The sequence below is a fragment of the Coffea eugenioides genome, chromosome 8, assembly GCF_003713205.1.
Source record: "Coffea eugenioides isolate CCC68of chromosome 8, Ceug_1.0, whole genome shotgun sequence".
Taxonomy (NCBI): Eukaryota; Viridiplantae; Streptophyta; class Magnoliopsida; order Gentianales; family Rubiaceae; genus Coffea; species Coffea eugenioides.
In genome coordinates this window covers 265,542-286,072 of record NC_040042.1, presented here as the reverse complement: position 1 = coordinate 286,072, position 20,531 = coordinate 265,542, and the positions used below count along the sequence as shown (strand labels likewise).

Sequence of the window (20,531 nt, the reverse complement as noted above, 5' to 3'; positions counted from 1 at the left end):
AATAATGAAGATTGAATATCAGACGGACCGAAGCTGTAGTGTGGGATAATCAATAATGGGATTTGACTGCTCCTACCATTTTAACAGGTTCTAGTCTTCAGTGGGATTTGACTAAGGATTTTGGTTAATGATTAGCTTACCACTTAAACCCACAATTTGATCGCATAGGACAGCAATCTCTTGCCTTGCTACAAATAGGATATAGCATCAATTTTACCTGGCACCAAACAGGCAAAGATGTCTTCTTCTTTTGCCTTTTCCATCTTTCTACTGCAAAATGATTACCTTTACGCTCTTCATCTACACGATTATTATTGAGTGTATAATAGACTGGGAGTGATTGAAAATGAAAGAAAAAGACGAAATGGTCGGCATCGTTTTGCAAGTAGAAGAAGATTTACATGCAAGAATCTCAATTTGGAAGATGCAAATAAGTGCAACAACCAAAGCCCAAAAAAAGAAAAAAAAAATTTAGTCATAAACTGCAGGACCAAAAAAATACCTTGCACTTGTTCTTCAGCACATATTACTACTTCTACTAGTACATCTTTTTGGGTTGGTTTTGAAATATAGTGTAGTACTTCTACTAGTCTTTGCCTAAAAGTACGTCCGTCCAGAATTTGCGCGTACAAAATCTGCGGGACATTGCAAATATCAAGAACAGTAAAATATGAACGAAAAAGATATAACTACCAGTGCCACTCCTTTCAAAGAGGAAGAAGGAGATAGCTGTATTTGATATTACATAGCATTAGATTTGCCTCTCTTTTGTCCGTTACGGGACATACACATCAGAGTTATTATTCTCTGTGTCTGTATGTCATCCGGTTGGTTTGATAATCTTGTCGCGGCAACCTTTTTTGATTCTCTAAACTAGGCTTTGTTTGGATGGAAAATTGCTGCATTTTTTGTAAACATATTATCCAATTATCTTTTTATCTCACATATATTAAATTACTATAATATTTTTTTTGTAAAAAATTCAAAAAAATGCAATTCAAAACAAAGGGCTCCTCCATTCTTTTTCTTCAATAGCCTCTGTTAGCAAAGGGGCTATAGAAAGCGAACACTTGAATAGATTTGGTCTAGATAGATCTAATTGTTCAAAATTTATCACGTCATTTCATCAACTTGAGTATTAAGAGTATGATAAAATTTGGATCACTATGTCTATAAGATCAGGTCTACCCAAATCTTTTCATGTACAAATGCTTGAAAATCTTCGGACACCATTTTGATCTGGGGAATGGGAGCAGGTGATAGGAGAGGAATTAGAAAGATTTGAATTTTGTTGATTGGACTGATCAAGCAATCGTTATCAATTTACTTGTGTTATCAATCCATCAATACACGTATCAGCTATATACACATACGAGACAGAAGGTAATTTCCGAACAAATGATTTAAAATGTTTATTTTGCGGCTCCTTCTCCTAGAAAATAAGGAAACTCATCCACGTTACTTTTTTTTGTTTCTGTTCAGTGCGGGTGTAACATATATATATATATATTTTTTTATTTTTTTTTTAATCTTAAAAAAAAAAAAAAAAAAGACGCCGATAAGGACTGGACATTGTTCATGATCCTAATTGATCATCCTGTGTGCTATCTGGCAGCCTCTCAGTCGCTACCTTTAAGAAAGAGGAAGGGAAGGGAAGGGAAGGGACGATCGGCTGGCCTAATAGTCTCTGTCACAGTCTTTGGCTTAGGAGTCGCTTTTCATCGACAAAATCCTCATACGATATCGAGTCATTATCATGAATACGGGCAACACATTATGTCGAGACAATTATTAGCCCATCTGGAAAGGCTTTTTGATTTAGAAGAACATTTTATTGTATTTTTCAAACATGTCTTCCAATAGCCTTTCTTCTCTTCCATACATTTCATATAACGTCTATTTTTTTTTAAGAACAAAATCGGAATGGAAGATTAATTGTCTTGCTTAATTAAGTAGTCTTTTGCCAAATAGTTTAGTAGCATAATATAAAATCCACTTATTTCACGAGTACCAAATAACACGTTGAATCCTCTATATTAGATTTTCGTAATCTCTATACTGCGTGGAAGAAGATGCAGCTAACAAATTAAGAGGGGGTCTCAGATGTCAAATTTTTTAATAAAAATGAAATTGATTTAGACAAAATATCTAAATTAGGACTCCAAACGAGCCGAGTCGAGTCGAATTTTGGTCTAATCGAGTCGAGCATCGATATAATTTCATTGAACTCGAACTCGAGATCGAGGAGCTGATAATTTCAAGCTCGAGTTCAAGCTCGAACAAAAAAATAAATAAAATAATATTTTTTTCTTAATAAATAATAAAATATTAAGGATATACATGTAATTTTACTATAAAAATTTTAAAAATAAAAAATATATATATATACTTAAAATAAAAAAATAAAAAATATATGAGGTTAATATTTTGAATTCGAGTTCGAGCTTGATTTCAACTCGAACCAGCTTGAACTCGACTCGAGCTCTAGCTTGAGTTGAGCGGCTCGATTCGTTTGTAGCCCTAATCTAAATACAGAGTATGCATTAAATATGAATGTGTAAGTTCATGTAATAAGGTCAGCTAAGTATGATGATTTAATTATATATTATCGAGCGTTCTAGAGCACCCCTGATTAGAATATTAAAAAAATCCGAAGTCGGTGAAAAAAGATAGAAACTTGTTGGTATTCGTATGTAAGTAGTAGTAAACGTTTGTTCGGAATTTGATCATATACAATAGTAATATATTTTATGAAAATGAAAATGTACCTGCTGCACAAGGTCCGTTGAAGTGAAGTGTAAACTAAAGCAGAAGAAGCTACGTGTGTAAGCGATGTGGGCGATACTTGAGACATACGCTTTTCCAATCCGACATTTGTACCCTAAAGAAAGAAAAAATAAATTACAGAAAACAAATCAGTTGTTGTTAGATAAAGACTTATACGCCACGGAATATACGCAGCAACCTCATTCTAATACTGCTATAATAAATAAATAAGAATTCCTAATGGTTTGCCCATTCTGGACGAAGACCATTTTCTTAATAATAATAATGTTTTGCTTCGATCGTGGCTGGAAATGGGGCAGACAACCGTTCCTGGCAGTTGACGGCCATGATTTGGTCAAAAAAATTTGTGCGACTCAGATCACATTTTATAACTCGATTTTCACGTTATGTGTGGGATTCATAAAAATTTGTTTTAAAGTTACGTTGTGTATAAAGAAAGTTACACCGTGTGCAATTAAAATTACGCACAATAAAAAATACACACAATCGACAAAAACGATTGCACCTGTAACCATTTGTGCCCCTTGTCCGATCCTGGCTAAACTCAGGCGACCAACTCCTGGAGCAAATCCTGAATTAGGAATGGTAATAAGTAGGTCCATTTACCACGGTCCGTGTAACTTGTAGCATCTAATAATTGCCGCATGGCAGGTGGCTGGCTGACCTGTGAGGCGGATGTGGAGATTTCCCTTACTTGCCAAAAATCTCTACATATATTTTTTTTGGGTAAACATATTTTTTAATTAATTTTTTATTATACATATATTAATTTGTTATAGTATATTTTCTAGAAAAAAATTTTTAAAAAAATATAATCCAAACACAACCTTATTTACACTCCACTAATGAGAGGGCGCCCTGGTGGTACAGCTGGAGAAATTTTTTTTTTAAAAAAGAAAGAGAATATGATGCGATCGAGCGATCATCGACAACTCAGCTGCTCTTTGCCCGGACGGTGCATCAGAGAATTCTGTACTAGAGAATATGGTGAGGTTTTTGATTAGTGGAAATCGGTTCCTAAATGCAAGCAACCATGCATGCATGGAGAAAACAAATTTAGTTGTTGTCAATCCAGCGATCATTTTGACCATCGTGAGGCCGCCTTTACCCACCGCAATTAAAGTCCTATTATTATTTAGGAACAAGGAGCAATAAAGATCAATCAATCAGCAGAAGCAGAAAACATAAATGCAGAAAAGGCTAATTGGGGGGGAGGGATACCGTAAATAATTACGTTGGGAGGCAAGGCAGAGATTTCCAAATTGTCGAGACTTGTCAAATGATGATCATACATGTATGTCTTCGGATACTGTGCATTGATTAATCCACACCCACTGCTGCTGCAATATAGTATCTATCACTCATAAAATGCAATGCAGTGCTGCTTTTCTCTCCTTTTTTTTTTCTTTTTGGGGGTAAAAAATATATGAGATGATGTGTTTAAAACTCGAGAGGGTTGGTAAGAATCTTGAAGAGCTGTGTTTTATATTTATACTACTACTAAATGTCGTGATCTGATCTAAACGCAGCCACATCTTATTCCTGGTAGCTTGGCCTGCTGCCCCCCCAAATTTCAGTGACAGTAACAACGGATTTTTCGGCCAATTTAAGGAATTCCTTTTGGTTCCTGCTGAAAATCAGTTCTTCCTTTTTTGGTTTTTTCCAACTATCAAATAGGGTACAAGAAACGTCATCCTCCTTTTCCTCTTTAAGACTCTGTGTAGATGAAGGCGAATTACATAATACACGGCTATGTGGCATGGATTATTGATTTTGTTCACAATAACCAATATGGTTAATTTTTCTTTCTTTTTTTTTATTTTATTTTGGGGGGAGGAGGTGTTGGATTGTTGGGGATTGGGAGCCTTTTTTTTCTTCCCGAGTGATTAAATGTACTCCCTCCCTCCTCCGTCCCATATGTTTAGTCATGTTTGGAGATTTGTGCTTTTTATGCACGGTACACTTCATCAAAAAGTTTTTCTTTTTACTTCACTTTTGTCATTAATCATATACTAATTAAAGCAGAAAGTAGAAAGCAATCCCATCATATTTGTCTTTATATGTCATTAATGAATAGCATGAAAGAAATTTCAGAGTATAAAGTAATTAGAAATGTCAAACATGACAAATATTTTGGAACAGTCAAAAAAGGAAAGTATGACACTTTCAATAAGACGGAGGGAGCAATATATTACCCTTAACTGTTCATATTATCTAAAACAAATACGCTATTTGAACACGAAGGTTTCTTTTTATGTACAAAACTTATGCACGGATGCATTTGCGTGCCAATCGCATAAAGACCAATTAGTACTATTACAGAAGCTACTTACTATTTATTAGACAGTAAAACCGTTCCCGCATTGCACATTGTTCACCTGGGCCAATGTGCAAATCATATGAACTTAGATGATTTGCATGCCCCATGGCCCATCAAAACCGGAATCAGCGTGCCCAACAAACTCCGGGCGTAGGCTTGGTTGTTTCACGTTTTAGATCGGAAAGGCCCAACTATCTGTAATCACATATGGCGTGAGGGCAGGTGAGAATTTTCAATTTAACAAAATCTTGATGTCGATCATGTTCAGCTCACCCCCGCCACATGATGACAAACTTTTCATGATCTTTTTTGAAGTGCTAAATTTACTGGAGACTTTTGAGGTGCTAAAATTATTACCACTCTCTCGATGGAACCATCACTGGAGACTCTGTTTCGAGGTGATGAAATTAGCACGAAAAGATCTTATCACTTTCTCCCGAAATGATAAAACTATCACAAACAACTTACGAGAACATTTTATTACAAGTTAATTGATATATTTTAAATCCCTCTATAAATAGGGGTTATCGCCTTGTTAATATCAAAGAGATAAAGAGCGAACTGAATAGTTGATAGTAAATTGAAGTTTCATTTAAAAAATGAATAGCACTTATTTCTTATTTATTCGATATACAATCACCGCAAAATCATTACCCGCCAAATATAGATTAGTATTAGTTCCCGGCTTCAAATCCTCTGTCCCCAAAGTAGTCTATGTCCCTTATTTGTACAGCTGCCACGTGTCTCTAGGCTTTTGTTACTCAAGTTAGCCTTTTGATAATAATCGGTTGACAAGTTTACTTAAAATTAATTAAAACAGATAACTCAAAACTTTTTATTTTATTTTATTTTTAACCAAAAAAGAGTCTTATTGATCATAAACATAGAAATCAACTAAAACTTTTCTTTATTTTGTTTGAATTTGAATTAACAAAACTTGTAAATCAATTATTATCGATTTATTTGAGTTTGGATTAACAAAAGATTAGAGACACGTGGCAGCTGTACAAATTAGGGACAGAGACAACTTTGGGGACAGAGGATTTGAAGCCATTAGTTCCCTCCTGCACTTTTTTCCTTTCTTTCCTTTCCACGTGCATTTAACCCCCTTTTCTATAAAAACAAAAACCTGCTGCGCTGTCATGTATAGAGTAGTATTTATTACTGAAAAAAGAAAAAATATTACGCGATTGCTTTATAATGAACTAGGACGGTAAGATTAATCAAAGAAAGAATCTTTGGGTGTGCTTTTAAAGTTGTATGCACAATCTTAAATTAACATAGAAAATCAAATTTAAATTCCTATGTTATTTTCTTGAATTGTCAAAATTTTTTGGTTTTGTTTTTGCAATTATTGTGAATAACTTCAAATTTAATTTCGTTTAGATTAGATAAGTTAGGTTGAACATTGGGCGCAAGTTTTAGCCAAATCAAACTTGAATAAAAATAAATGATAAGCACATGGATGTTTTTCCTGTAATAAACATTAAAAAGAAAACAAATATATGTCTTATTAAGATCAATTAAGCTTCACGAACTTTCAAACCGGGTATTATATACGCTAATTCAACTCAGAGCTAAATCAAGGTGTTTGAAAAAAGGGGAAAAAAAGAAAAATATTTAAAACGTCACTCATTTATTGTCAAATGAATTTTTTTATCATTCACTTTTAAAATGTTAACTTTACGTCACTTACAAATTCAAGTTAATTTTGATCTTAACTTAAGTTTTTAGCCATTTTTTTAGATTGAATTAATCACCACATGACCTATATGTAGTCATTTTTTATGTATAAAACGGTCAGCTATCAAAAAGATGGCAAAAACAAATATGGATTAGATTTGATCCTACTCTTTTTAGGAGTAAAAATGAATATGGATCGATTATTTGTTTGATTATAAAAGGGATCTAACCTTTTAACTCTAAAAAATGACTATACGTAGATTACGTCATGGATTCAATGTAAAAAGTGATTAAAACTCTGGTTGGCACCAAATTTTATCGATGATCTTGTAATGGAGGTAAAGTTATTATTTTAACAAATTTTATCAATTTGATTTCATGAGAAGTATATAGTTATTATTTTAAAATTGATAATTCATTTGAGACGAGGCATTTTCGCAAGGAAAATACGTGAAGGAACTCATGCGGTCTTATCTGCATTAGAATTCCCTTTGTGTAACAATTATCCAAGACTCTCTAAAAGGTAAATACTTGCGGGCATTAGCGAATTGAGAACTCTGTAGTATTGAGAGGGGAGACTCTCCGGCTTTGTCTGCGCATCCGCATTTGACACCTCATCTCCTCTTTCTCTGCTGCTGCTCATTTGCTGACTGCAGTTTAAACCTCCAGCAGCACCCACCCAGACTCTCTCTCTCTCTGGGAGATCCCATATCCACAAGGTTTTGTTCGTCTTCTGTTATTTTGTTTGTTTTATTTTATATGATTCATCTTGCATCGCTTGTCTCATCATCAAGAATTCAAGAATAGATACAGCGCCTGCCTTTTGCTTAGGATCCTAGGGTTATTCCTACTTGTTCCAGCTCCAATACACCACCCCTTTAGTTCTGTTTCTCTTGTGCTTATTCAATTCATTCGGTAGTAAAAGAAAGATTGATTTTTTGGCCTAGATATTGTTCCTCATAGGGTCCTGACGGCTTCCTTTTCTTTTTCTTGTTTTTTTAGGGTTAATATCCCTTGGTCATGTAGATAATTAGCTGTAACGGTGTTCCAACACTGAGGTTTTGGAGCTTCGAATTTGAGCTTTGTTTAGCTAAGATTAGTGTGTTTTGATTACTTGTCAAATAGCAAAAGAAGTTGGGTTGGTTGAACAGTTGGGTAGATGTTCTTTCTGCTTCAGGGCAAAAGAAGACGCCAAGTGTCAATGAAATCCTGATCCCTTTTCCTTCACCATTCCCTGTAACCAGTGTAATTGTGATGTGTGATTCCAGACGAGGTTGGTTTTGACCCTGCACGATGATTCCCAATCGTGGTTCTGAACCTATACTTCTTGCTATTGCTGGGATGTGTTGCAAGTGCACGTGACAAAAACTGATGTCTAATAATTATGGGATGTGATCACATTGTTTGTTGAATGCAATAATGTTAAAAACTTGACAAACAAAGGTGCCATACTTATTAGTAACGGTTCAAGTGTCATACCTGTTGGTCTTGGTGTGACCGCAAAAAAGTTACACATATTTTCGCATTTTCATGTCCCCTCCCTGTCTGCATGCTTATACGTAGGCTATGGTTTCATGGTACCCATGCCTATGAGCTTGCATTAATGGAAATGATGTTCTGGATCAAGATTTTGTTCTCTTTGCATGATTTAGCTATCCTACAGGCTTGCCTTTGGAACAAACTGAAATTTTGATCCTAAACTTTCAAGGATCAGAGACAGTTTTAAGGGAATGGCCGGCAATGGTGATGACAACAGGGTGGTTTCAGGAAAAGATGAGGCAAATTGTTCAGAGACCACTGTTGAGATAAAGATAAAGACATTGGATTCTCAGACTTACACATTACGAGTGGATAAATGTGTATGTACTTTTGGATCCCTATTGTTCTTCCCGTGAATAATTGCCGGCACATTGTTCTAGGGCACCTCCTCTCAGTATTGTACCTAGTTTGATGCTTGGATATTGTTCTAATTTCCTCATTTCCAATAAATTGTTGGATCATTTGCTGTTACCTTGCTTATGCATTATTAAAGAAGTATTGCAGGTGTCAGTCCTTTTTTCTAACAGTTTTAATCTTCCAATTCTTGTTGCAGGTGCCTGTCCCTGCACTGAAGGAACAAATTGCTGTAGTTACTGGTGTGTTGTCAGAACAGCAGCGGCTTATATGTCGGGGAAAAGTTTTGAAGGATGATCAACTCCTTTCCGCTTATCGTATCCTTTTTCCATATGTCATTAGCTTCTTAGTTAGTTACTCTAATTCCATTGGTGTTGCTTATAGCAGGGTACAATCATCTTCTTACTATTGTATGTTCTATTGTGGTTTTCTTTTCGTCCAATAGAATCTTAACTATAGGGAATTTACACCCTTATAACCAGATTTAACATTTTTTTTTCGCTTATGAAACAAAGTTAAAGAGTAATAGGCTATGTGAGAATGAATTATAAATTACTCTCTACATTTGTGTCTCCCAATAACCTATCGCAATTCATGATTACCAGATTTAGTGGAAATAACAATACCAGTCTTCAGAAGAATTTATTTGTACATCCACGAGCAATAAAAACTCTGTTAAGTCTATATGCTGATAATGATTACTTACAGTTTCAAAATATCTGTTCCAGACTTTTACATACTTGGGAATTATTCGATAAAAGATGGATCTTGACAGCTTGAAATTAATCTTTTTCTGTTTCAGTTATTGCAGAGGCCCTATGAAGGACTAATTAGCAAACTGCATATATATTGTTTTCATTTGTGTTTGACTGCATAATTACCTTGGAAGGAAAAAAAAAAAACCATGGCAGTGTATGCTCAGCTCTATTAAATGGGAAGTTAATAGTGCGTATTCCTGTTTGTGTTTTTTATGATCATTGTCATTTTTACTACTTCTGTCATTGAGTATTAAATATTGGTTGAGCTTTGACATTGGAGACTACCTGCTATAATCAAGCGGTGTCTTCCAGCTAGAAAAAAATTCTAGCTTTTGGTATGTCTGATATAGAAGTTTGCTGTATGGATAGCTGAGTTCCTTGACTAAATATTTATTAGATGTGGAAGATGGACATACATTGCACTTGGTTGTGAGACAACCCGTTGTTCCATCATCAGAGGGCTCTCCGAATTCAGGTAGGACATATTGTATCTGCAGACAAATTTCATTGTGAATCTGATTCCTTTCGATGACTGGTGTGAAAAGCTGGGTTTGAAGTTAATATAGGAGCATGGAAAGATGCACCTTCTTTCTAAATACAAGATCTTCTTGGCCTTTTCTATATTAAACAGTGCACTGACTATATTATTGTCATGCCATCCTTGCTGCTTTCAATATTTTGTGGAAGTGCTAATTTTGAGAATCAATCTTCTCAAATGAGAACCTACAGTCATCAGAATGTTCCTTTCATAGTCATGATAGTCACTCGGATCTTTGGCTTTCAAGCAACTGAAGAATTGTTCAATTTACTACTGTCTAGGAGATTTGAGTCTGAATGACATCCTGAAATTGAATCGTTTACTGACTGAAGTTAGTAGCAAAGAAACTTTGTGGTCATGGTGATGTTTATGGATCTTGATTATCTATTCACCTTTCCCTGCACATACTCCATCCTTTGATTTAGTGATATATCAGAAATGGATGCTTCTGCAAGGTTGTTATCATTTGATCTTAGGCAGACTGTAAGGCGTTATTTCTTGCAATGGCTCTGAAACTTATCTGAAACTTGAAAAGTTTCAGTGTTTGTTCTGGGTATGTAAGTTATTTAGTAAGTTGGTCCAGAAGAATATGTACATTGTCGTTCAAATTAGGGGATAGCTGTCTTATTTCCACTTTATCTCTGTAGATAGTTACGTGAGAGATGGGTAGCAGAATAATCCTGCAATAAAACTAATATGGAATGCAGTTCAGGGTTTGCAGCATAATCCTATGACATATATGGCATCAATGTGAAAGTTGACTAGTGTTGTTTATGACTGATTTGTTGAGAAACTCACTGCTGTGGTTTACTTTCAGTTATGTAATACACTGTTAGATCCAGGGCTAAGTTCGGTATTCTGTTGATATGCTAAAAGGCCTATTGTTGATATGTTTGTCTGGTATTTTATTCGTTTTGCCGTTTGTTTATGGTGACACAGAGGAAGATGTTCTGGTTATAATCTTCATAAGCTCTACCAATAAAGATGTTGTAATACTGGATTCCTGTTGGTTAAATACTCATGTTATAGTTTCTTATTTCTTTGACCTTTGAATGGTGTACAATGAAATGGTGAACTCATCGGTTGCCCTTAAGTTGTCATTGGAAGCTGAATGCACTCATGTTATTCAACGTACTTTTTTTTCATTTTCTATTGAGAAACCGTTTGGCATTCCATGTAACCCCTAAACTGGTCCCTGTTCATATTCTGTGTGGTCAACTAGTACACTGGTGGAACTAGGAACTTAGCATTGGTGGGGTTAGACTGTAAAATTGTATATTTCAAAGTAGTTGTCTTGCAATTTTTGCAAAAAGCTTAGGGGGCAAAGCTAACTTGGTCAAAGGTAGAAGTGAAAATATTAACTGTTTTAAGAGCATATAAAGGAATTTCTAAAATTTTTTGTTTTTTCCGCCCGGTGGGGGGGGGGAGATCTAAATTTTACAAGGATATATGTGAAAATTTCAAAATTTTAGAAGGTACATAAAAGAATTTATAAAATCTTGGGGCGGCGGCTGTCCCTCCCTGCCCCCCCTTGCGTCAGTGAGCTAGTAAATGTTTGTCCATTCTAATAGGGCCTTGTCTTCGCTTATGGCTAGAGCAGTATTATCCTTTTTAGACCTTCAAATTATGTTATTGTGGTCTTCTCTACCTCTAGTTTTAAAAACTGATAATCAGTACGACAATGCATAAAGTGGAAAAGCATTTATGCTATTATTCTGTTACCTAATCTATGTCTTGATGATGTACTTCTTGAAGGGGAAATGGGAAAAGAGAAAAAGAAAAAAACTATTATGGTCTCAGAGTTTGTGATTATCAATTCCTGTAGAACGCAAGAAGTTTGGAATTTCTGAAATCTATCTAATTGTTTGAGGATTATTTCACGGAGTTGGTGGGATAATGGCAGATTCTTGTAGATTTATATAGCTGATTATGAACATAGCAGATGGATGAGATAAATTGAGAAATTATTTCGCTAGCAGGTACAAAGCGTGCCTATCTGTTTCAGTTGTCCTGAAACATGTCCTTTAGTTTTATTGGATAGTCTAGAACCTTTTGTCTGCTGGTGAAGCAGTGAGCCTTGCGCCTTAGTCCATGGCCAAGGTCGGAAGAGCTAATTTGGATAATAAGTGAAGAAAGAGAGACTCACTCCCTCTACGTCCATTTGACTTTGCATTGTGACACTGGAGGTCAAGGGGTTGGTTGACAGAGACCGACTCCTTGCTTGGTGGTAAGGCTGTGTATACCTAGCTCTTCACAGACCTAGCAGTGGTAAACAGGATCATGCTGGTAAATAAAGTTGGTGAGACAGGATTAGCCATTGTGGAGGCAAAGCTAGCATTTCAGTTGATCTAATCGTTGGATGGTAGTTAGGAAAAGAAGGGAAGGTAATCAGTGGAGTTTGATGAAGTAGACTGGGTCTACTGTTGGACAATGACATATTAGAATTGTAGGCCTTGGCACACATTTGGGACCCACATTTTGGGTCTTGGTCTACCCAATGACCCAGTCGAAGTAAGATTTCATGTTAGAGGTGCTGCATGGATGCGTCTTCTATTTAATCTATGGGTGAACAGGTAGATGTGGCTATTATTGCGTGTATTTGAACTTGACTGTTTCAATAGGTGCTAATTCCTCAAAAATTTAAGTGCTGGGGGATGTACCATGAAACCCCTTTTTTAGTTCCTGCTCTTCTATAGTTTTCCTCTCTTTATGCACCTGCCTTTAATCCAATTGTGTTTGGTTATTCTTTGTCAAGTATCTTCCTTGTGTCTGCCTCTGTTGTTTTTGCAAATTTTGTCAGAAAAATTTGATGATTAAGCACAACATGTTTGCAGCTACTGATCCTGCATCCACTGGTGGGCGTAGTCAAGGAAGCCGAGGTCCTGGTGTTGTAGTTGGAAGCTTTAATATCTCTGAACAAGATGGAAGTTTTCCTGATTTAAGTCGTGTGAGTGTTGCTGTTTTGGCCGCTAGTACTCTTTTCTTTTGGAAAATAGATTTTAGGCCCCGTTTGGCAAATGAGTTTTTTGGGTGTTTGTCTAAAACTTTACTGTAACTTACTGTAGAATTTGTAGGAAAACTTTTTGAGTTGTAATAAAACTTTCCTTTTTAACAAAAAAAAGAATCTATCCTTTTTTTCCCTTTTCTTTTTCCATTTCTTTCTCTCTCTCTTTCTTTTTCCTTTTCTTTCTTCTCCTCTCCTTCTCTCCCACCCCACTGCTCTTCTTCTCCAGCGTCGACGACGGTGGCGCTGTCAGCCTTCTCTCTCTCTTTTTTTTTTCTCTCTCCCTCCCTCCCCTCTCCTGTCCTCCCCTTCTCCTCCTACCTCCCTCCCTTCCTTCCCTCTTCCCCTCTTCTCCCTTCTTTCTCGTCACATTCTTCCCCTCTCCTCCCCTCCCCTCTTCTCCTCCTCCCCCTTTCCCCACTCTCCCCGCCACCTTCTCCCCCGTTTCCCTCCCCTCGCCACCCTCCTCCCCCAGCTCCAGCCTGCTCACTCCTTCAGCTCTGGAAACCAGACCAAAGAAACCCTTACTAGTCATCCGACCTTCCTCACCTTCTGCTTTGGCTTCTCCCATGAAATCCTACCGACCTGAGGTTGTCAATGAAAGAATTAGGATTTACTAGCCGTTGGACCAATCGTGGTACCATGGCTGCATCAAACTTTTCGATGAAATCTCTGGTAAGCATTTGGTTCTCCATGATGATGCGGATGAGGAATTATTGAACCTTACCGAGGAAAAGATTGAGTGGTCGGTTGAGGAGGAACCTGTCAGGGGGAGGGAGAAGCGGAAGAAGGTGGCGGGGAGAGGGGAGGGGAGGAGAGAAAGAAAAGAAAAAAATAGTGGCTGGTGGGGCACCGCCGGAGTTGCCGGGCGGTGGTTCTGGTGGTGGGTTGGTTGAGGTTGGGGGAGGAAGAAGAAGAATAGAAAGAAGGGATTTGTGTGTTTTTGGGTATTGTAAGGTGTGGATTTTTAAAATTTTGGGGAGTTTTTTGAGGTTACTGTAGCTAAAGTTGTTAAAAAACTTGTAGGAGAAAAACTTGTTTGCCAAACAGGGCCTTAGATTAAAAGCTCCTGTTATACTTAAATGGTGTCAGAATGACTTATTTCTTACCCCCCTTTTTCATTCTACTATCTTTCCTTTGCATATTCTAGGTTTTTTCTGCTCTGCTTGGTTCTTTTGGAATAGCAGGTGCTGGAAGTGGCAGTGAAGGGATTGATCTTAATGTAAGTTTTTGAAGATTTTCCACTATCAACCTCGCATACTCTTTTGGGGCATTTTGTTGTAATTTCTACAAATTTAATACGTGCTAATTCTACTGTTGGCAATGATAAAGTTTCATGTTTTTAGACTTATCTTCAATGAATGGCTGTTTACCTGTTTTAATTGACAGTAAACTTGTGATGTATTCATGAAATGGCATTTAAACCATGGAGTCCTGCTTTGGCAGGGTCATAGATTTTGCATTCAGGTTATGAGTTTTCTTTGGACTTGCTAGACATTTGTAAAGGAGTTGTATATCCATGAATCATGACATTAATTGCTGATATTACACAAGCAGAGCTCTTATGACTTCACTTGTTACAGTTATACTTGGTTGACCTGCTTAGTGTAAATCTGCATGCTTTATGTGCAGCTTTATATACTTCTTGTGCCTTAGGCACTGTATTGTTTCCTTAAGGTACTGTTCCATTGAACTGAAAAATAACTGATAGTGCTAGCAAGGATCTTATGTTTTCTTTCTTCAATGTTTGGTTAGACATGACTTGGCAGAAACCAACTTTCACTCTAATTTTCGCCATTTAACAAGCATGCTAAAAAGATTTCTTTTCTTTTCTTTTCTTTTCGCCATTTAGACATGTCTGCTTTGCTCTTCCTGACTTTTCTTTAAGAATTTTCCAGATTTTAGGTGGAGCCTTTGTGTGAAGGGTGTTCGAGCTCAATAATCATGAAATATGACTGAATATGTATTAATTTTATTTGTCTCAACTTTTCTTTTCTTTTTTTTTCCTTTTTGCGTACTATGATTTCCAGGAGCATCCACTAGAAAGGATTCTAAACGGCCCTAGTCTTGGTGGTCTAAGAAATTCTAGCAGGCCACAGACAGACCAAGCTGATTCAAGGGGACAAGCAATAAATGATTCTGGTAGTTTCTCTGTTCCAACTGCTGATTCTGTGGAGTCCCTCCAGCCGCCTGTAAGTTTCTTGTGTTATTATTATCATTCTTATATTTTTCATGCAGGAAGCATTCTCTTATTGTCATGGAATCAAGAACAAATTACAATACAGTAATATGTTGAATTCTTAATACCTTTTTTTTGAAGAATTTAACAATATATTGATTATGGTCTTGGTATTTTTTCTGTTCTCAACTTTCTCCATGTCTGGAAGCACTTATTTTGCAAAACATGGGTGCTTTAGGGAGTGACAAGAGTCAAGAATCCTAGTAGTTTGTCCTTCAGGAGAATATTCTTCTTTTGGTGATTAGAGGATTAGCTTTTGGTCTTCTGCTTCCTGTTCTTATTTTCAGAGGAACTAAGAAAGCAATATTGGATGTGATTCACATCTTCCTAAACAAGCAACTTATTTGAGGATCTGATACTACAATTTGGTGCTCCCCTGCACCATCTCTTTCAAACTCTCTGGCACAGAAAACTAAAGGAAACTTTAGATAGCAGGACTAGATTACTAGGATTAATGAAGAGTGCGTTTCTAAAACTACTATTAGACTTAGAAATAAGGCATACCTACCAGAATATTGAACGAGAACTTATATAACGCTAACATGCTCCTGCATCAATCTCAGTCTGCGTAGCAAGGCTAGTTAACAATTGTATTGAGTTTGATTTTTCTTGCAGATTATCCCTGATTCTTTAGCAACTTTGTCCCAGAACTTAAATCGTTTGAGGCAGGAATTTGTTGCCAATGGTCAGGAAGCTTTTCTGCTCTTGAAATCTTAGTTTGTGTCTCCATTTCTCTGAGAGATTCCCTTATGGTGTTTGCAGTTCAAGAACAGACCAACTTAAGTCAGGCTGTTGGCATTCGTGGGAGGGATGGACAAAATTCAGATGCAGCATCAGTTTCTACTGTCCAAAGAGGACTTCCAACACCGGCATCCTTGGCAGATGTGATGCTGACTGCAAGACAGATTCTCAATGAACAAGTAGAAGAGTGCTTATTGGTATGTGATTGCTTTTATGACTTTTGTTAGTGAAAATATCTTGAGATTCTGATCTTATGATGTTGTGTGAGAGACAAGAAAGTAGGCTGCAAATAAAGCTTATGGATTTGAGAAGTCATATGGTTTCAGTTCTGACAAAAGTAACAATGCTGCTATCTTAAGCTGAGATTAAAAAATCTTTAACTGAATTTTGTTTAATAAAAGTTCTTTTGGTGAGTTTCAGTCCCTTTTTTTTGGTTGTAAAGTGAGAAATATCATTGGGGATCAGAAGATGTGGAAGGAAAGATTAACTTGCCCCTGGGCGTATAAATTTTCTTGGTGCCCTGAGTGTGGAAAGTGTTGCTTCCATTCCCCAGATCTGCAATAAAATACATTAAAGGTCCGGTCAGGGAGATCATAAGCAAGAACAGCTGCCCCAAAAGGACGAGAAAAGAACACAAAAAGAAGAGGGACATGGATCCGGATATGGCAAAAATTGGTCTTGATACACTAACCTGGGATGCCCAAACTTGTCATGTTTCTTGTAAGCTTGTTGGACAAACTGACTTTATGCTTGTTTTCAGCTTGTACTTTTCTTGCTGGCCTTCACTTTTTGCTAATGTGGAAGCTTGCTTGTGGTCTTAGCTAATGCGGGGCATTCAGGTAGAATGTTGCCATTCTCCATTCTGACATTGCAAAAAGAAACAATAATCCAATAAAAGTTAGATGTAAACTATGAGATAGAATTGGTGTGGTTAGTTGAAGAGTATTCTTTATACCAACCCCAAAGGTCTGGCTGGCTGATTCACTAGCTTTCCAGGGTTTGTCTCGGCCAAAAACTGCGGAAGGCAGGCATGATAAACTGATAGATTTCTTTTTTCTTACTGCTTTTGTCTATATGATAGGACATCATTACTGTTATGATTATATTTAACAATCTTGTTATAAGAGTATGGTTAATGAACCTTCTTGTTTTCTTGATTTCTTTTTATTTAGCTACTTGCAAGACAGCTGGAGGATCACGCAAATGTGACTGATGCTTCAGAACGAGTGAGAATTCAATCTAGTGCTCTAAGATCGGGAATTCTTCTTCAAAACTTGGGGGCCGTGCTACTTGAGCTTGCTCGGACAACAATGACGTTGCGGATGGGGCAAACACCGGTATGTTTAACTACGTTGTGAATGTCGGAATTAGCTGAAATAAAATTACATCTGTTCCCGTACTCGTAGTTTTAGATGGCAAATTCAAAAACCTTGGGAATAATTTTGTTTTATCTGCCAACCATGGTAATAACCCCCGTCTCTTACTCAGGCCGAAGCTATCGTAAATGCAGGGCCTGCTGTGTTCTTATCGCCAAGTGGTCCCAATCCTATAATGGTTCAGGTGATAATAAAGTCCAACAAATGTATTTATTTCCATTTGTGTAGCATGTTTGAGTTGTATACTAATGCTTTTTCTTTGAACTACATGTAGCCACTTTCTTTTCAACTGGGAACAGGGTTTGGTGGGACTGGTGGAACTGTCCAACAGAGCTCTGGAATTCCTGCTGGATCTGGTGGTTCTGGCGTCTTTCCAAGGAATATTGATATCAGAATCCGAACAGGTACTCTGCCACATCTAGTCCTGTTTGTATCTTGAAATTCAACTTCTGAATGGCATTCAAAATATTTGCCCTGTTGGCTTGTGAATGGGTTCTTTGATCTGAATTAAATATTCTCATGGAGAATCTGCTTTCCTCTAGTGGCTAAAGAGATTCTTGATTGCCTTTCCATCTGTTACATTATTTGGTGACGATTTTTGTGTTGCTTGTGTTTAGTTGCTGTGCCAGCAAGTGCAAATCGAAGAGAGTCAAATGGTGCACAGAATCATGGATCGACTGTTCCTGCAGCTATTAATACTGGAAATTCTGCTCAACAAGGAACTGGAAGAGGATCTGGAAGCCCTGCTACTAGAGATCCTGAAGTGCGGGTAGTTCCCATTAGGACTGTAGTTGCTGCTGTTCCTGCTTCTGGTGGACGAGCAACTTCTGATCCGTCACGTGGTACAATGGGGATGATACTTCCCATTTTTGCTAGAGTTCAGCGTGTTACTTCTGGAATTTCAGGTGGTGCTAGAGGTGATCTAGCATCTGATCAACCTCATACCCATCCTGTTGACCAGGGAAGCCAATCCATCCCTAATTCAGCACTTCAGCATGAAAACGTTCATATGGTTGGCGTAGATGGTGACAGTAGTTCAGTTGGTGAAGCGGCGGAGGGTCCAGGATATCCTTCCCAGTTTATGAGTCGACTTGAACAGTTGCTGAGGGGAGTGTTTTCTGGTGATCATCTACAGGATGACAGTGGTAATTCCCAGGTTAGAGATGCGGATGGTGTTACCAGGCATGTTGGAGCTGCTGAAAATGGCAATCGTCCTGATGCAGCAGAAGCAGCAGCAAGTGACGAGGGAACCTTTCTGTCCAACGTATTGCGTCAGATTATGCCCATTATATATGAAAACGGAGGAGGATCTGGTTCTAATGACTCGTCTTCAGGTGGACAAACTACTGAAGAGAGGAACACACAAGGGTCATCGACACAGGGTGAAGAGAATGGGAATCGTGCATCCTCCTCTCGTCGGCAGGAAGACCCTCCGGCTGCTGAGCAGCCAGATCCAAAACGGCAAAAGCGGGATTGATTTTTGTTGAAGATTGTTTTATTATTTGATTCCAGAAAGGACTTGGTTTATGCCTTTGTGGTTGAAGATGAAGATGAAATATCTGCAAATGAACTTTTCAGCTGTATACGTATATAGATAGCACTTTTTTTTGGGCTGGATCAGTTTTCAAAGGTGTTCTTTTCCATTATGAAGATGTATTTTCTTCTCTGATGTATGTTCCCGAAAGTCCTTAATTGGCGTTTCAATGCAGGCACTATTGACTAACTAAAAATTTAGATTTGCTGTGAAATGTACTATAATTTGATCTCAATCATAATGACTGCATGCTTGATATTGTTTTACATTTGACACAATTTAGTTTCAAATGAATGAACTCTGAAGCTGTTTTAACATCTGAAGTGAACAAGTAATTGGAAAAAAACATGCAAGATTAATGTAATTAGCACTAGTACGACTCTTTTGCAATAATAGGAATGCTAGAAAGGACCTGCAAATTGGGTTTCATGATCGGACTTTTGTCAGAACTGAATTGGGGGGGGTAAAGGCAAACAAATTGGGAAATTAAAGAAGAAAAAGATCAAATGGTAAGATGATTTTAAGAGGCGTTAAGCATCCGCTATGCACAGAGTGTTGAGTTGTACAAGGCTTCCCTATAAACCTGCATGAACAAAAAATGTGTCCTAGCACAATTAGTAATTTGCATGTCTTGAGATAAACAGAAAATTTACAAAATAATTACTGGTATTATTTATATTTTTCTAGTGCACGGAAAACAAATTCCAACTTTTTTGCTGAGGAGGCCTTTAGGTGGTCTAGTAGCTTAGGTTGAATCTCAAGAAATTAGCTGAGTTTCTGGGCTCAAATCCCCCTACCCCTTTTCTGGTTCTTAAATCCTACCCTTTTTCAATTTTTTTTTTTTTTTAAAAAAAAACCCTCCACTGCTGGAAAAAATTATAAAAAAAACCCTACTTTACGACTAGTAGTTAATGGGATTACCATCTGCCTCCTGTGAAGGGAAAAACGGGTGGGAGGGCTAGTGGGCTAAATGAGTCCTAGTCCATCCTATAGATATATATATATATAGAGACACACACCTATACATATGTACGCATACATATATAACCATTCTTCCAAGATAAAAAGAGGCCTAGCCATTTCTTCCGCTATTGAACACCAAGAAGCTATAATTTAAAAATGTGATATCTAAGAAAACTGTTGTGTTTGTTTATCATAAGATAACTTTCTTGTCATTTATATACATAACATATTGTTAATTTGATAATTTGATTCATTGTTTGCATTTTACAAAATGGAAATAGACATCTATCGTTTAGTATTTTTAAGCCTTTTTTTTTACCTCTTGATAATAAAAAAGTGATATTAGTTATGTACATTACTAGAAAAAATTATACTTGCAATTCAAGTAGATATGGATTAGTTTACGTACACAACATTGTTAATTTGATAATATGATTCTGTACGCATTTAATTAAATAGAAGTGGACATCTATCATTTTGTATTTTAAAATTTTTTTGACCTCTTGATAATTAAAAAGATGATATCACTTACGTACATTAATAAAAAAAAAAAAAGGTATTATACTTGCAAATGAAGTAGATATGGATTAATTTATCTTATGTAGACATTTAGCCCCTTTTATTAATAGAGAAATTCATATTTTTATAAAATAAAATAAAACTTTAGTTGGTTAAATGAATTTGTGAGCACATTC

The 20,531-nt window shown here is 36.8% G+C and overlaps 1 protein-coding gene across 4 annotated transcripts; it reads left to right on the top strand.

Annotated features, from left to right (window-relative positions):
• The first annotated feature begins 7,325 nt into the window (after nt 1-7,325).
• On the top strand, nt 7,326-19,139 carry LOC113779517 (ubiquitin-like domain-containing protein CIP73). Of its 4 annotated transcripts, none has more exons than XM_027325106.1 (13): nt 7,326-7,509; nt 8,505-8,649; nt 8,883-9,000; nt 9,839-9,916; nt 12,814-12,926; nt 14,134-14,205; nt 15,014-15,175; nt 15,838-15,907; nt 15,985-16,160; nt 17,136-17,300; nt 17,452-17,523; nt 17,614-17,743; nt 17,957-19,139. In XM_027325106.1, exons 2-13 carry the CDS (start codon nt 8,521-8,523, stop codon nt 18,814-18,816), a joined length of 2,145 nt encoding a protein of 714 aa, XP_027180907.1. In that variant the 5' UTR covers nt 7,326-7,509; nt 8,505-8,520; the 3' UTR covers nt 18,817-19,139. The 4 variants fall into 4 exon arrangements, with proteins under 4 accessions (XP_027180907.1, XP_027180905.1, XP_027180906.1 ...); XM_027325104.1 differs by having other exon boundaries at nt 8,499-8,649; XM_027325105.1 differs by having other exon boundaries at nt 8,454-8,649.
• Nucleotides 19,140-20,531: the final 1,392 nt, after the last annotated feature.